General features: G+C 36.8%; 1 protein-coding gene across 1 annotated transcript; it reads right to left on the reverse strand.

The window, feature by feature from the left end:
* Positions 1-4,370: 4,370 nt before the first annotated feature.
* LOC120175799 (NAD-dependent malic enzyme 62 kDa isoform, mitochondrial-like) lies at positions 4,371-7,593 on the reverse strand. Its single transcript, XM_039182358.1, has 8 exons — positions 7,527-7,593; positions 6,816-6,927; positions 6,292-6,405; positions 6,021-6,086; positions 5,542-5,614; positions 4,937-5,023; positions 4,613-4,667; positions 4,371-4,514 (listed from the first exon to the last, which is right to left on the reverse strand). Exons 1-8 carry the CDS (start codon positions 7,571-7,573, stop codon positions 4,415-4,417), a joined length of 654 nt encoding a protein of 217 aa, XP_039038289.1. The 5' UTR covers positions 7,574-7,593; the 3' UTR covers positions 4,371-4,414.
* Positions 7,594-18,097: the final 10,504 nt, after the last annotated feature.

Genomic DNA, 18,097 nt, shown 5'->3' on the forward strand with positions numbered 1-18,097 from the left:
CCACTTTATATACATTCCAGAGCATTTTTCTTTAAATTAGATTACATGCCAGCAATAGTTCAAAAATAAACACGATTGTCCTATCGGTACTGATAAGAGGCAACCTTAACAGATGAAAGCTTCTGCTACTGCAACACTCCTTATGCAACCAATCTTTGCTTTTACCTACGCGTGAAATAAACACACATTAAGTATTTACTTAGTGAGATATAATATTGTAAAGTAACCTTTGTGTATACATAAGTATGTCACATTTATTTAGTTCGTACTAAATCATATGATCTTTAAGGGTTTTATAATCCTCCTCCTTTAAACAATATTTCATTCACAATTATATTAATTATATTTTCTTTTCTATTTATCTCTTTAGTCGTTATTCTTTATTTTCATTGATAGCATTCATTCATGCTTATAATGCACCTATATACATTCCAATTATAACATCCTTTCATGCCTTTTATACACTATTATAAATTTCATTTATGGCATCCTTTCATGCCTTTTATATTATGTTTACGTTTTCCTTTATAACATCCATTCATACTAATTATGCATCGTTGTACAATATATATATATATATATATATCATCCCTTCATATCACTTATGCACCATTCATATCACAATACATTAAAATTCCTTTATTCTCTTACTCAACAATGTTTAATCAGTCATCTTTTACTCAACAATGTTTAACCGTTCATCTAACTGCATAAGGGACACCTTTCTGTAAAATGCACAATTAGGCCTCAAAGGCACTTAGCCTTTCATATAACTGGCATAATTGACATCTTTCTGTCAAATGCATAGTTAGGCCTCAAAGGCACTTAGCCTTTCATCTAACTGGCATAATTGACACCTTTCTGTCAAATGCATAGTTAGGCCTCAAAGGCACTTAGCCTTTTATCTAACTGGCATAATTGACACCTTTCTGTCAAATACACAGTTAGGCCACTATCCTTTTTATTTTGGACTAGTTTCTACTCTAATAATTATTTATAATATCAATTAACTCTTTATAATTTATTATAAACCTTATACATTTGTACTCTTAGTGCTAACATGGTAATTTATCAATTTTCTATTCATGTTCATTTATTAAGATGCACATGTAGTGCCTATAGGGTATTTCATAAACTCATAATGAATTCCGTGGATTTGTACACATAGTGCCTATACGGTTATTCATCAACTCATGATGAATTCCGTGGATTTGCACACCTAGTGCCTGTACAGTTATTCATCAACTCATGATGAATTTCGTGGAATGCACACTTAGTGCCTGTACAATTATTCATCAACTCATGATGAATTTCGTGGATTTGCACACATAGTGCCTGTACGGTTATTCATCTACTCAAGATGAATTCTGTGGATTTGCAAACCTAGTGGTTGTACAGCTATTCATCAACTCATGATGAATTACGTGGAATGCACACTTAGTGCCTGTAAGGTTATTCATTAACTCATGATGAATTCTGTGGAATGCACACTTAGTGCATGTACGGTTATTCATCAACTCATGATGAATTTCGTGGATTTACACACATAGTGCATGATGGTTATTCATCAACTCATGATGAATTCTGTGGATCTGAACACATAGTGCCTGTACGGTTATTCATCAACTCATGATGAATTCCGTGGATTTGTACACATAGAGCTTGTACGGTTATTCATCCACATAGGATGAATTCCGTGAAATGCACACTTAGTGCCTATTTGGCAATCACCACATACATTTTTAAACAATCATACATATGCAATTATTACATCACATAGTTATACAATTAAATGTAATCACCTGACTTTCCTCGCTATGTATCCAAAACATAAGGCTGATTACTCCGGTACATTGCCTTTTCCCTTAGTTTTGCTTGTTTCAGGAGTTTGGTTCTGATCTACTCAAGCATCCATTAAAACATGTACCATACCAAATGTTAGAATATTTCCTAACCATTATATTTAATCAATACTCAAAAGAACATATCATTAACTTTTTATACCAATATCAGCCTATTTTTAACATTTTTGGCTCCATAGTATCGATACTACTACCCTGATACCGATACTTCTATACTATGGTACCGATACCCCCTTCCGATATCGATACCAAATTTAGGTTCGATGTTGTTTTTGTATCGATACCCTTACAATGGTATCGATACTACAATACTATGGTACCGATACCCCCTTCCGGTATCGATACCAAATTTAGATTCGATGTTGCTTGGTATCGATACCCTTACCATGGTATCGATACTAATTGAATAAGTATCAATACTACTCAGCTAGTTCATCCCATTTTAGCCTATAGTATCGGTACTGTTCTATCAGTACCGATACCCTTGTCCAGAATTTCCAATTTTAAGCTCGATTTTTCACCCCAAATAGGGTCAATTTCGTTATATTAACACCTTACACATACTATGAAACTCTTCTTTAACTATCCATACTAACTTTCCTTCATTTTGTTTCTTAAAACATCTAACATCTTCCAAGAACATTAAATTCTAAGAATCACACCACTTTTACTAATGTGTTTTTAATCCTATCCAATGCTTCTAATCTTTCATTTGCCTATATGACAAGTCAAATTTACCATAAAACATCCATAGACCCTCCTATTTCAACATATCATTCAAAAACTCATTTTCTTTAATCTCTATTATCTCATCCATAACTTAGTTTTGATCTCATCTAATCATTCCTTAAGCTTCTATTATACTCAATGCTTCAAAAACCAACCAAAAACAAAGGAATAAACTAGTAATTTGAAAACTCACCTTTAGTTATGGAGAAGGGTTTTTTTCTATGGGAATGAGAAGAAAAAGAGGGATGGCTTTTATGACTTAGTTTTCCCCTTTCCCTTTTCTTTAATACTATATCAAAGAAAAATGAATTTTAAATTTATTTTCTTCTAAAAGACCAAAATACCCTCTATATTCATCCATTGTTACTAATTGGTCTTAAACACTATTTCAAATCATTTCTTATCTTTTGTCAATTATTCAAATAGATCCTCAAATTCTAAATATTTTCAATAAGGTCGCTGACTTGATATTTGGGGTATATATATATATATAATAATAATTGTTTCAATTTTTTTTCTCAACTTTTGAAATGAATTCAATTTAGTTCATTTTACAGATTTTTCTTCACATTTTACAATTATTTTGACTTGATCCCTTTGTGTTGTTGAATTTATTTAAATATTTATTAGTAATTTCATATTTATTCAATTTAGTCCTTAAAATTATATTTGCATCTAAAATTGACCCATACTTATTACTTATTTATATTTTTAATTGGCCCATAACTTTTTAAATGAGTATAATTTATTACTTTTTATATTAATTTCAACCTCACATTTTAAAATTATTTTCATTTGGTCTCTCATCAGTGCGTGTTATTTAATTTATTTAAATTTTTTCTTCAAATTTCATATTTGATCAATTTAGTTATTAAATTTATACTTTTCATAAATTGATCCATTATTATTTATATTCTTAGTAATTTACTCTAAATCATATACAATTACAAAGTGCAATTCAACGTTCGCGAAAGATGAAAATAATTAATCCAAAAATAAAAATTACTCGATTTGAATTCAATCCGTATCTGATAGAGATCCGACCTAAATTTTATCTGTCAATGATGTGACCCGATCTGAACGAGATCTGCCTGAAGTCCATTTGAACCTGAATTAACCTGGTCTTTAACTACTCTGGACCTGAATTGTTTTGACATGAACTGACATCGATCCGAACTGAAAGTAACCCGACCCGAACCTGAACTGTACCTGGTGTCAAATCAACCTGAAAATGACCTGACCTGATTTGACATGGACCCGACCTGATCCGAGTCGAAACATCAAATTTACATGACTTGACCTATATCCAATTTTACCCGACCAGACAGGATCCGATTGAAACCTGAACGATTATCCGATTTTACATCCCTAGTATCCAACCCAGTACCAAAAGCTCCTTTATCATCTTCATCATTATTACTATTATTATATTTCTCAAGGAATTTTAAGGGCAAAAGAAATAAATTAATGGTCCAAATCCGTTTATCATGCAACTTCTTGCATGCCTTTTGGAACAACTAACAATATTTTGGTAAGTTAATAATATATGTTACTTAATCCACAAGTTACTCACAAAATGCCTCTAAAAGGGCACACCTAACAGATCCTCCTAATCTCTAATTCTTTAGAAGAATAAATTGAAGTGGATCAGAGTGAATGGAGTTGCAGTCACTGTCACAGTCTTTATCCCTTAGCAAACTCATAATCTACCGAAATTTCATATATACTGGTAATGACTAAAAACTTCTTCCAGCGATCTTCAACGTAAGCTCCTAACAGTCTTTGACAGTTGAAAACTTATGAAGCACTCATAAATATATTTATCAAAAACGAAAGAAAAATGAACCTGACCATTCTGCTGCAGCCTGTAGCATGCCATCAGATATGATCCTAGAGCCAGACAGAAGAGTTCCGAGCCCAATGCTGCAGAAAACAGAAAAGACGGGTAAAGAGATAAAAATGATGAATTAGAGATTGATGAAGTAAAGAGAAACCTTTGTGAAATGAATTAAAAGACTGACCCAGGAAAGAGATACATGTTGTTTCCTTGGTTGCAATGCCCAATACGACCATTTCATAAATGGTTTATGACTTAAAGTAAGTAAACCTTTCACTCTCAAAAGAGAATAATGGGAAACGATTTTTATTTTTTGGAACTTGTATAAATATCAAGATGCTACAGAATTTCAGGTAATAAATGAGGACCTTGTACGATAAGTAGCTATAGTTCATACAAATTTAGGCACTTATAACATACAGAGCCCCGACGTGGCAAATTGCAAGAGTACAAAAATTAAAAGAATTGCCATGTCTACAATGTTTCACAAGGTAGGCTCGGCACATACCAAGATCAACATCTCTAAATGGACTTCCACTTGCAAATATAATGTTGTCGCCTACAATTTTGAAAGCTTCCTCTGGGGTGCACTCAGCTGTAGGGCTCAGCAATGAAACTGAGAAAACCGAAAAACCGACACGAATCGAGTAAAACGGTTCGGTTCGGTTTGATCTTATACGGTTCGGTTTTCGGGTTGGTTTAAAGTCTCAATTCTATTGATTGGGTTCGGTTCGGGTTTTCTATATGGAACCCATTTGTTCTATATTGAACCGAATAGACAATATTTAAAAAAAAAATTATAGTTTCAAGTGAATTTTTCATTGAAAAACCGATAAACCGAACCGAACCGAAAAAACTGAACCGTTGAAAAAACTAAACCGAACCAAAAAAAATCGGTTTCACATAATTTGGTTTTTTAACCATTCGGTTTCGGTTTAAATTCTAAAAACCCGTTTATTTCGGTTTGGTTTAATTTTTAGTAAAAAACCGAACCGAATACACCCCTACTCAGCTGTAACAAACAAGGGTAAAAACACCATGACAAATCTCAGTACAAATTATGAAAGGCCCTAATTTCATGTCCCCAAAATACTAGGAGAAAAAAAAGCGTACCGTTTTTTGTGGGGTTTGACATTGCAGAGATAGCTGGTTTAGTTGAAATTGAACCTTTAAGAGCCTCTAAAACCTAAAAGATAAAATGCACTTTAAACATTTAGCAAAAATACAGGCAAAAAGGATTCTGCTCGAAGGTTAATGAAATGCACAGATTCTAGTAAACATATTTATCTAAAAATTTTCAAATTTATTGCGTTGCAATCTGGAAGCTATTTGCCTAATATTTACAGCATAATCTTGGAACACTTCATATTTAAATTCAAACTGTCAATCTTTGCAAGTCACATATTCACGTGAAGGTTGATGATCATCGAACTTGAAGATATTAAGTGTTAAATACTATACTAATAAAGACTTAGTTTGGTAATTTGGCAATTAATAAACGATGTTTAAACAGTGAACGTAGATTTCATAATTGTCACACTAATAGAAGCTAATCTTCTGCTTGTCACCTAAACTGTAAAATTCAATTTTACCTCTTTGGAGAACAATCCTCCAACTCCAGACAACCCAAGGGGCACATCAGGTTGTACTTGCCGCACCTGTTTAACCAGATTAATGAAAGGTTTGAATTGTGAAAGAAATACAGAGACTTTAAAATGTATCAGATAACATATCTCGAAAGTGATAACTAAAGGGGGAAAGGGACCGTAATGAAGTATAATTCATTGCCACAGGAACACTTTATTCCAGGTGTAATCTATATAAAGAGTTGAAAAAATGTTTCTGTGCTAGCATTTTACAAACCACTTCCGCAAGACTTGCACCTTCTCTTAACCCTTGACGGCCAGCTTCATTGATTCTCCTTGCAAATGGCAGGGCATCTGGATCAATATTTTCACGTTCTTCAGTGATAAGACCCTGGATAAAGCAACACATTGTGTTAGAATGTATATCTAATGTAAATTGGTGCCACTAATGGAAGAGAAATATGCAAAGGTAGCATTGAGCCAACATATTCTAGCTGAAAGAATCCAGAGAAGCACAAATGTAAGAAGACATCAAATAGTTTTGCAATGCATAGATATAAATGAAACTGACAGAATCAAAAGGTGATTTTAGCATTAGGAATCACATGGAACGTTGCGATATAAATGACAAGAAATAAATCAAAACAGTTACTTTAGCAATTTTTTAATCTACTTATGATGACTCCAATTTCTAGAAAAACATAAGATGAAAAGGTATGTACAATGTCGAAAGCAGCAGTCCTTGTGTAAGCACGATTCCTTGGCTGAGTTCCAGAATATTTAAGAGATTATGCAAATTACATTAGCATCAACAACCCAGAATTGACTCATTGCACTATCAAAAGCAGTCTCGGTATTTCCTAACATCCTGGCCATTGTTTTCCTTGCAGCATTGACAACCCCTATTCCTGCACTGCAGTAGTATAGACGTTATGCAGACAAGTTCAAATTTATCCTGTTAGCATGCAGGGCCTTCCCATTATTTTTCACAGAAAATGCTGAAAAGACAAGAAAATTAGCAAACATATCAATCCATAGATTCAACAAGTTTAAGCGATATTAGATAGGATGAAAAGGTGTCCAGCCACAGGAAAACAAATAATAGACCAGCTAAGCATTAAAAACATCGAACATTCACATAAAGTATGAAAAAGAATTACCCAATATAAAAGTAGTATCTCATTTCCATTTGTAGAATCACTTCTTTATTTTTCTTCACAGACATAGGGACTGGGGAGAACAAATGAAAATGGGTTGCCCCAGAAGATCAACTTTCTATAATCCAATCACAGTTCATAACAGATGAATTTCACCTTTCAAATCAGAAAAAATAATGATTAGAGAAGGAACATCAAGTCTATAGTACATCACGTCCCAAAAGAAAATTGTTTAAACACCACAAAGAACCACCCACATAAAGGAAAATATAGTTATTGTAGCCATGTTATTTATTTTGTAATATCGGTATTATGATAATCCACAACGCCTTACAGGATAGGCTAGAACACAAACCTTCCAGCACGAGCAACAACAATCTTTTGCTTAGGAAAGACAATCATTGGCCTTTTCTGTGCTCTTACAGCTCCCAGAAGACCAGCAATTGCAACCCCAGCTGTTCCCTGCAAAGTGGAAAACAAAGATAAAATGAGAAGGCAAATAAATATCTATAAGTAAAACTAAATAGAGTTTGAAAGGCATGGTTGGTTCAAAAATATTGTAACAATCCGGAAAAACTTAGAATAATATTAAATTGAAATTAGAGGTTAATTGTGAAAATTGGTAAATTTTTTTGGGACTAAATTGAAAGATTTTAAAACTTAGAGCTTGTTTTAGAGTTAAAGGAAATTCAGGGGCCAAGCCCTAAATTTATCCTAAAAATATCGACAGCTTTGGTGATTTAAGCGTGTTTCTGGTTTCAAATCAGAAACCACAAATGTTAAATTGCTTAAGTTTTTCTCCTCCCGTACCCTTACTTCCAAGTCCGATTCTGAAGTCGTTCGACCTCTAATCGTAAAATTGAAACTACCGTCGTGTTCATCTTCGACCCGTGAACAAAACCCAGTAAATTAATTATAGCGAAACGCTGCCAAACGACGTGAATTTCGAGTCAAAGTCTCGACGTTTATTTAGCACTACCGCCGAGAAAATCTTAAATTCATATACGATCGTTGATCGGTTTTCGACACCTCCCGCACCATCGTGTTCCTTGTGCCGTTCCGAGTCCACCGGTGTTCTCCTTTTTCTCCGGCGGCGGCGGCACGTGGGGAGGTGAACCGGTCAAACTTCCCGATTTGATGAATTCGAGCTCTCCGCCGTTCAAAAATTTGAACCGAGCTTTGTAAGTATCTAGAAAACGCTCAAAATAATTTTTAGAAATTTTTCCGTAATTTTTAGAGCCCCGGAGGACACCTCACGCGCCACACGCGCCGCCGTAGGCCGAGTGAGTGATCGGTTCAACCGGTTTTCTTAAGGGTTTAACTTGTTTGACCGGTCACGACCCGACCCGTTGACCCGACCCAATCGTTGACCGTTGACCGGTGCTATTCTGGTAAATAATTCGGTTTTAGTGTTATTATGGTAAATAATTCGGTTTTGGTTCTATTCTGGTAATTAATTCGAATTGAGTGCTATTTTGATAATTATTTTAAAAATGGTGCTATTTGTGTAAAATGTTCAACAGTTTGTTGACCTCCTTTGACCAGAACTTTGACCGGCTTTGACCGGCTATTAAACGATCGTTAATCTTTTCCGAGTATACCTATCCTGATAGTTTTCACCGTTCCGAATCCGTTTCCGTGGTCCGTTTTGTCAAATTCGAACCCGAAGGCCTCCAAATCGATGGTCAAAGTGGTTGACTTTGACTTTGACCAAGAATTTGAATTTTTGGAAAGTCATACTTTATGTTTTTTGACATCCTGATTCCGATTCCGCAATCCGTTTGGCCAAATTCAGACTCAAAATACCCCAAATTGATAGTCAAACCCAAAAAATGCTTATATACTTTAGAAGTTTAGCTTTGAACAATTAAATATGATTTGGGACTGATAAATTATTATTGTTTGAAGGTACAAGAGACTCTCCGGATCGTTCGACAGCTCGACCCAGCTCTTCTAGATCAGTTAAACCACGTGTGTCAGTATTCACCTGTAAGACCCGTAAATTTTATGATTTTAGAGATCTATTTATATTACTCATAAGTAATATAGTGTTATTGTAAAATAGGTTCGAAAACTATAGCAGAGCGTGGTGAAACCAGCAATCAGTAGATTTGCTATTTGAACCTATTGTCGAGGTGTGTTCCCTACTTATTACTGAACTGTTTTATTGGTTTTAATATGTGGTACATCGAATTCATTGGTTATTATTTTATGGAAGCGCCAATTTAATGTGACACTTTATGGAATATGGCTGCTATCTAATTTTTGTTTTGAAATGGTATATGATTACCATGTTTTTGGATTTATGGAATTTATGTCACGGTGCAATTGAACTTTGGAATTGAATTTCGATGGAATAGCTCTGATCAAGCTAAATGGGCCTAATGTGACTCTTGAGGGCCCCAAGATGTTTCATTAGGTCGGCTTTCCTTTGCTGTGTGCTTAGGGTAAGTTATATGGACTTATTGACTTGGGCTTAAGGATACAAGCTTCATAGCCTATCCTTAAGTCGGCTTTCTTTTTGCTATGTGCATAAAGTAAACTATATGGAAAATAATTTTGGGAACTACTGATGGTGTACCAGAAAAGGGTTTAAACTATGATTTTCAAAAGTTAAACTCTTTTACGAATTTGTGAGATTTACTGGACTATGATTTGTTTAATGAACCTATTGTGATTTTATGGAAATGTTGGGACACACTGAGCCTAGCTCACCTTTCGAAAATATTTTTCCCCTTTCAGATACTGTTGGTTAGATACCTGGGTACGAGCACTTGGAGAATCAACATATCTCTTGAAGTATAACTGATTGTAATATTTTAATCTTGCAAGTTGATTTTATTCTGGTGACATGGACCTATTATAAAGTATTGGATGTTATAATGATGATACTTTTGCTAATACTATTCAGTTTATCATGGTTTTGATTTTTAAGATATGTTTTAAATTAATTTATTACTGATTGGTTTTATATTTAAGAGTTGAGTTTTGATAATAATAATTTGATTATAATTTCATGTTATTTATAATGTGATTTTATATTGATGAAATAACGGTTTCGGAAAATATCATTAATAATCATAATGTGATCCACTAGACTTAGTCGAAACGCATAGGCCGGGTCTAGGGGGTTACATTTATTGGTATCAGAGATTTTGGTTTTTAACCCTCGGACCGTGTATGAGTCCATATTGAAAATACGGTTTTGAAATATTTTACAAAACAAGTTACAAAGGCCATGTCACAAAATTATTAAGATTTTTAAATTGTGTTCGAGACTCCAAGTGCTTATCTAACCCTAAGTTTTATCTTCTGTAGTAAACTTGAGATCCATCAAAATGAGTGCTAGACGTGGTCGTCGAACTAGTCGTGGACGAGGTCGAGTGGCTAGATTTGCAGATCCGATTGATGAGATACGGGTAGATCCCCCACCTCCGATAGGTGATCCTGCTCCTACGACCCCAACGAATCTACCTCCTGCTGCTGGTATTGGCATGACTACACCGATCATAGGAGCGACTGATATTGAGTCGGAGTCTACCGGAGTTGCTTTGGATGAGAATTTTGGTAGACAATTTCTGCAGTTGATACAGGGAGCAGTCAGAGCTACTGGTGTTGTATCAGAGGTTCCTATTTCGCAGACTTTGATTGCCAATAGAGTTAGAACTTTTGGGGGACAGATTGGTGGAGCTCCTACTGAAGCTGAGGATTGGCTCCAGGATACAGAGAGACGCATGGATCAGTTGGGTTTAGACTCAACTAAGAGATATCAGGGTGTTGTGGCGATGTTAGATGGCAATGCCTACACTTGGTGGGAGTCAGTGACCAGTAGTGTTCCTACCGATCGTTTGACCTGGAATTTCTTTAAGGATCGCTTTCGGAGCCGTTTTCTGGGAGAGCGCTACTTAGCTCAGAGACGACAATAGTTTTAAGACCTGGTTCAGGGAGACATGACTGTTTCTGAATATGAGATCGAGTTCCTGAAGTTGCTGAAGTATGGATTCAGTATGGTACCTACGGAGAGAGATCGATGTCGTAAATTTGCCCTTGGACTCATATACGAGCTGCGTAGGCAAGTTGTAACCTATCAGGATGAGATATTTGATGTGCTGGTGGGCAGAGCCAAAGATGCGGAAGAGGTGGAGGTTTTAGCTTCTGGTAGAGAGCGTGTTGATCAAGAACTATCTAAGAAATTTTCAGGCCCTGTTGAGTCATCAGCACAGTCCGGGAAGAGGACTCGTACTTTGGCCCCTCAGAGAAGCAATACACGTTTCAGGCCTGCAGCATCCTCACCTTTAGCTGTCAGTCGAGGCGGTTCCTCGTCATATTATAATGGGCCCCTTTGTGAGTATTGTGGTAAACAACACACAGGAGAGTGTCGTAAGAAGATGGGTCTTTGCTATCAGTGTGGATCTAGTGGTCATTATCGGAGGGATTGTCCTCAGCTAGCTTCGTTTGAGCAGACTGCTACCCAGACTCATGTGCGTTCGCAGACTACAGTACAGACTCCAATTAGAGATCGTAGTTAAGGAAAGACTCGAGGATCAGCGTCCAGGACAGACAGTAGAGCCCGACCTCAGCAAAATAGAGGGTCAACAGCTTCTGAGGCTAGACAGCCAGCTTTGGTTTATGCCACTAGACATCGGGATGACAGAGATGAGCCTGAGGTTATTGCAGGTACATTTACTATTTATTCTATCCCATACTTTGCATTACTAGACAATGGCTCCACTCACTCCTATGTATCGAGCTCGGTATCTCGAAACCTTCATATTCTGATCGAGAACACTGAAAATACGGTTACAATTACGAGTCCAGTAGGACAAGCTGTATTAGTGAATAAAGTATTTTGACGTTGTCCTCTCGAGGTTCAGGGAGAAATTTTTCTCGCTGATCTTATGGAACTTCCTTTAGAGGAGTTCGATCTAATTCTTGGGATGGATTGGTTGAATAAACACAAGGTAAATCTGGATTGCGAATACAAGCGGGCTACTCTAAAGACTTTAGATGGTCGGACCGTTGTGTTAATTGGTGAACGGCGTGGCTATCTCTCCAATATAGTTTCAGCGATATAAATTGATCGTATGATACGGAAGGGGTATGAGATTTTCATTGCTTGTATTTTGAACACTAAAGGTTCATTGTCCACGATCGAAGAGATCCGTACAGTTAGCGAGTTTCCTGATGTCTTTTCAGAGGAGTTGCCTGGTTTACCTCCTGATAGAGAGGTAGAGTTCGAGATAGAGACTTATCCGGGATCTGCACCTATTTCTATGGCACCTTATCGCATGGCTCCAAAAGAACTTAAGGAGTTGAAGGTCCAATTGCAAGAATTATTCGATCGAGGATTTATTCGGCATAGTACTTCACCATGTGGAGCTCCAGTTCTGTTCGTGAAAAAGAAGGATGGGTCGCTAAGATTATGTATTGACTATAGGAAGTTGAATCAGATGACGGTCAAGAATAAATATCCACTACCCAGGATTGATGACTTATTTGATTAGTTGCGAGGAGCTACTGTATTCTCTAAGATTGATCTTCGTTCGGGTTATTATCAATTGAAAGTTAAAGGATCTGATGTTGCCAAGACGACCATTCGCACTAGATATGGTCATTATGAATTCTTAGTGATGCCTTTTGGTTTGATGAATGCTCCTGCAGCTTTCATGGATTTGATGAATCGGGTGTTCCGACCATATTTGGATCAATTTGTGGTGGTCTTTATTGATGATATTCTGATCTATTCTCGAACTGAGGCAGAGCATGACGAGCATTTGAAAATCATTCTGTGGACTTTGAGAGAGCATCGTCTATATGCCAAACTAAGCAAGTGTGAATTTTGGCTTTAAGAAGTGTCGTTTCTGGGGCATATTATTTCTGCACGAGGTGTTCAGGTCGATCCCAGCAAGATAGAGGCTATTATGAATTGGAAACGACCTAAGAACGTATCTGAGATCCGCAGTTTCTTGGGCTTGGCTGGTTATTATCGACGTTTTGTTGAGGGCTTCTCGATCATTGCTTCTCCTTTGACAAAGTTGTTAAGGAAGAATGTGTCGTTTGACTGGGGCGAGGCACAACAGGAGAGCTTTGAGAAATTAAAGGCGGTTTTAACTCAAGCATCGGTGTTGATTCAACCAGAGTCCGGGAAGGATTTTACAGTGTATAGTGATGCTTCACATTCAGGACTTGGTTGTGTTTTAATGCAGGAAAGTAAGGTGGTGGCTTATGCATCCCGTCAGCTGCGACCGCATGAGTGTAACTATCCTACTCACGATTTGGAGTTGGCAGCAGTAATTTTTGCCTTGAAGATTTGGAGACACTATCTTTATGGAGAGAAGTGTTACATTTTCACGGATCATAAGAGCTTAAAGTATCTTCTGACCCAGAAGGAGCTTAATTTGAGACAACGTCGCTGGTTAGAGCTTCTAAAGGATTATGATTGCGTGATTGATTATCACCCTGGTAAAGCTAATATTGTAGCGGATGCTTTGAGTCGAAAGACAGTAACAGAGTTGAGATCTTTAATGGCCAGGATGAATTTATATGACGATGGCACTCTGTTAGCAGAATTACAAGTTAAGCCGACCTTGGTTGATGAGATCAAAGCTAAGCAGCCCCTTGATAGCTCCTTGCTTTCCATCTTTGAGCAAGTAGAGCAAGGGACAAGCTCAGATTACGCCCTTGATCAGGATGAAGTTTTATGCTTCAAAGGTCGGTATTGTGTGCCGGATGATGCTGAGTTGAGGCAGACTATCCTCACGGAGGCTCATAGTAGTCCATATGTTATGCACCCCGGTAGAGATAAGATGTATCGGAATTTAAGAGAGAGGTATCATTGGGTCGGCATGAAGAAGGACATCTCGAATTTTATGGCGAGGTGTTTGACTTGTCAGCAAGTTAAGGTAGGACATTAACATCCATCAGGTTTGTTACAACCTATCAAGATTCCTGAATGGAAATGGGAGCGTATTACTATGGATTTTGTTACTGGTTTACCTATGACTCATTCGAAAAAAGATTCAGTTTGGGTGATTGTTGATAGACTTACAAAGTCAGCTCACTTCATTCATGTGCGAGTAAATTATACTTTGGACAAGCTGGCAAGATTGTATATTTCAGAGATTGTCAGATTGCATGGTGTTCCATTGTCTATTATTTCTGATCGAGATCCGAGATTTACTTCGAGATTTTGGAAGGCGTTATATACGACTTTGGGAACAAGATTGGATTATAGTACATCCTTTCATCCACAAACTGATGGTCAATCTGAGAGAGTAATTCAGATTCTGGAGGATATGTTGCGGGGTTGCGTAATTGATTTTCATGGTAGTTGGGAGAACTTTTTGCCGTTGGCTGAATTTGCTTACAATAACAGTTATCATACCAGCATTCGTATGGCACCCTATGAAGCACTCTATGGGCGTAAATGTCGCACTCCGATCTGTTGGACTGAGTTGCGTGATAGGAAAACGTTGGGACCTAAGTTAGTGCGAGAGACGGAGGACACAGTCAGATTAATCCGTGACCGTCTGAAAGAGGCATTTGATAGGCAGAAATCTTATGCAAATCAAAGGAGGAAGGATATACAGTTTGAGGTTGGAGATCAGGTCTTTTTGAAAGTTTCACCCTGGAAGAAAGTATTGAGATTTGGGCGTAAGGGTAAATTGAGTCCAAGATTTATTGGATCATTTCGTATCTTGAAGAGGGTAGGACCTGTTGCATATCAGCTTGAGTTGCCTTTTGAGCTAAGTCGTATTCATGATGTCTTTCATGTATCAATGTTGAGGAGATACCATCCAGATCCAGGTCACATTATTCAGGTTGAAGAAGCAGAGCTGAGACCTGATTTGTCATATGAAGAGGAGCCCATTCAGATCTTAGAAAGAGATGAGCGAGTTCTTCGGAATAGGCACATTCCAATGGTCAAAGTTCAGTGGAGTAATCCTAGCCCCTCAGAAGCTACTTGGGAGACATTGGAGTCAATGGAGACTCAATTTCCTCATCTATTTTCATAAGGTAAATTTCGAGGACGAAATTTCTTGTAGAGGGGGAGAATTGTAACAACCCGAAAAAATTTAGAATAATATTAAATTGAAATTAGAGGTTAATTGTGAAAATTGGTAAATTTTTTGGGGACTAAATTGAAAGATTTTAAAACTTTGAGCTTATTTTAGAGTTAAAGGAAATTCAGGGACCAAGCCCTAAATTTATCCTAAAAGTATCGGCAGCTTTGGTGATTTAAGTGTGTTTCTGGTTTCAAATCAGAAACCACAAATGTTAAATTGCTTAAGTTTTTCTCCTCCCGTATCCTTACTTCCAAGTCCGATTCTGAAGTCGTTCAACCTCCAATCGTAAAATTGAAACCACCATCGTGTTCATCTTCGACCCGTGAACAAAACCCAGTAAATCAATCATTGCGAAACGCTGCCAAACGACGTGAATTTCGAGTCAAAGTCTCGACGTTTATTTAGCACTACCGCCGAGAAAATCTTAAATTCATCTCCGATCGTTGATCGGTTTTCGACACCTCCTGCACCATCGTGTTCCTTGTGCCGTTCCGAGTCCACCGGTGTTCTCCTTTTTCTCCGGCAGCGACGGCGCGTGGGGAGGTGAACGGGTCAAACTTCCCGATTTGATGAATTCGAGCTCTCCGCCGTTCAAAAATTTGAACCGAGCTTTGTAAGTATCTAGAAAACGCTCAAAATAATTTTTAGAAATTTTTCCGTAATTTTTAGAGCCCCGGAGGACACCTCACGTGCCACACACGCCACACGCGCCGCCGTAGGGCGAGTGAGTGACCGGTTCAATCGGTTTTCTTAAGGGCTTGACCTGTTTGACCGGTCACGACCCGACCCGTTGACCCGACCCGATCGTTGACCGTTGACTGGTGCTATTCTGGTAAATAATTCGGTTTTGGTGCTATTTTGGTAAATAATTCAGTTTTGGTGCTATTCTGGTGATTAATTCGAAATGGGTGCTATTTTGGTAATTATTTTAAAAAGGTGCTATTTGTGTAAAATGTTCAACAGTTTGTTGACCTCCTTTGACCAGAACTTTGACCGGCTTTGACCGGCTATTAAACGATCGTTAATCTTTTCCGAGTATACCTATCCTGATAGTTTTCAACGTTCCGAATCCGTTTCCGTGGTCCGTTTCGTCAAATTCGAACCCGAAGGCCTCCAAATCAACGGTCAAAATGGTTGACTTTGACTTTGACCAAGAATTTGAATTTTTGAAAAGTCATACTTTATGTTTTTCGACGTCTTGATTCCGATTCCGCAATCCGTTTGGCCAAATTCAGACTCGAAATACCCCAAATTGATAGTCAAACCCGAAAAATGCTTATATACTTAAGAAGTTTAGCTTTGAACAATTAAATAGGATTTGAGACTGATAAATTATTATTGTTTGAAGGTACAAGAGACTCTCCGGATCGTTCGACAGCTCGACCCAGCTCTTCTAGATCAGTTAAACCACGTGTGCCAGTATTACTCATAAGTAATATAGTATTATTGTAAAATAGGTTCGAAAACTGTAGCAGAGCGTGGTGAAACCAGCAATCAGTAGATTTGCTATTTGAACCTATTGTCGAGGTGTGTTCCCTACTTATTACTGAACTGTTTTATTGGTTTTAATATGTGGTACACCGAATTCATTGGTTATTGTTTTATGGAAGCATCAATTTAATGTGACACTTTATGGAATATGGCTGCTATCTAATTTTTGGTTTGAAATGGTATATGATTACCATGTTTTTGGATTTATGGAATTTATGTCACGGTGCAATTGAATTTTGGAATTGAATTTCGATGGAATAGCTCTGATCAAGCTAAATGGGCCTAATGTGACTCTTGAGGGCCCCAAGATGTTTCATTAGGTCGGCTTTCCTTTGTTGTGTGCTTAGGGTAAGCTATATGGACTTATTGACTTGGGCTTAAGGATACAAGCTTCATAGCCTATCCTTAAGTCGGCTTTCTTTTTGCTATGTGCATAAAGTAAGCTATATGGAAATAATTTTGGGAACTACTGATGGTACCAGAAAGGGTTTAAACTATGATTTTCAAAAGTTAAACTCTTTTACGAATTTGTGTGATTTACTGGACTATGATTTGTTTAATGTACCTATTGTGATTTTATGGAAATGTTGGGACACACTGAGCCTAGCTCACCTTTCGAAAATGTTTTTCCCCTTTCAGATACTGTTGGTTAGATACCTGGGTACGAGCACTTGGAGAATCAACATATCTCTTGTAGTATAACTGATTGTAATATTTTAATCTTGCAAGTTGATTTTATTCTGGTGACATGGACCTATTATAAAGTATTGGATGTTATAATGATGATACTTTTGCTAATACTATTCAGTTTATCATGGTTTTGATTTTTAAGATATGTTTTAAATTAATTTATTACTGATTGATTTTATATTTAAGAGTTGAGTTTTGATAGTATAATTTGATTATAATTTCATGTTATTTATAATGTGATTTTATATTGATGGAATACCGGTTTCGGAAAATATCTTTAATAATCATAATGTGATCCACTAGACTTAGTCGAAACGCATAGGCCGAGTCTAGGGGGTTACAAATATGATTCTAGCAAAAAAAAGAAAAAAAAAAGGTCCAGTGACATTAGAAAGAATACAATGTGTAGATTGTAGATAAGATTTGTTTTATTGTTTTGTAAATAGTTTGTTAGTTAGTTTAGGATATATCTCCTTGTTTATCTCTAATTTAAAATTTTAAATAGAGTTTGAATTAGGTTAGACTATTTGTATAAAGTCTTTAAAAGGATGAGGACTTTCTTTTGTAAACTAACTTAAAAAGAAACAGAAAATCATAAATTCTTTTTCTACAGAAATTACATGGTATCAGCTTGGTACGTTCCTCTTTAGAAAAAAAAACCCTTCGATGGCTGTCACTT

Source organism: Hibiscus syriacus, unplaced genomic scaffold (genome assembly GCF_006381635.1).
Source record: "Hibiscus syriacus cultivar Baekdansim isolate YM2019G1 unplaced genomic scaffold, ASM638163v2 tig00112215_pilon, whole genome shotgun sequence".
Classification (NCBI taxonomy): Eukaryota; Viridiplantae; Streptophyta; class Magnoliopsida; order Malvales; family Malvaceae; genus Hibiscus; species Hibiscus syriacus.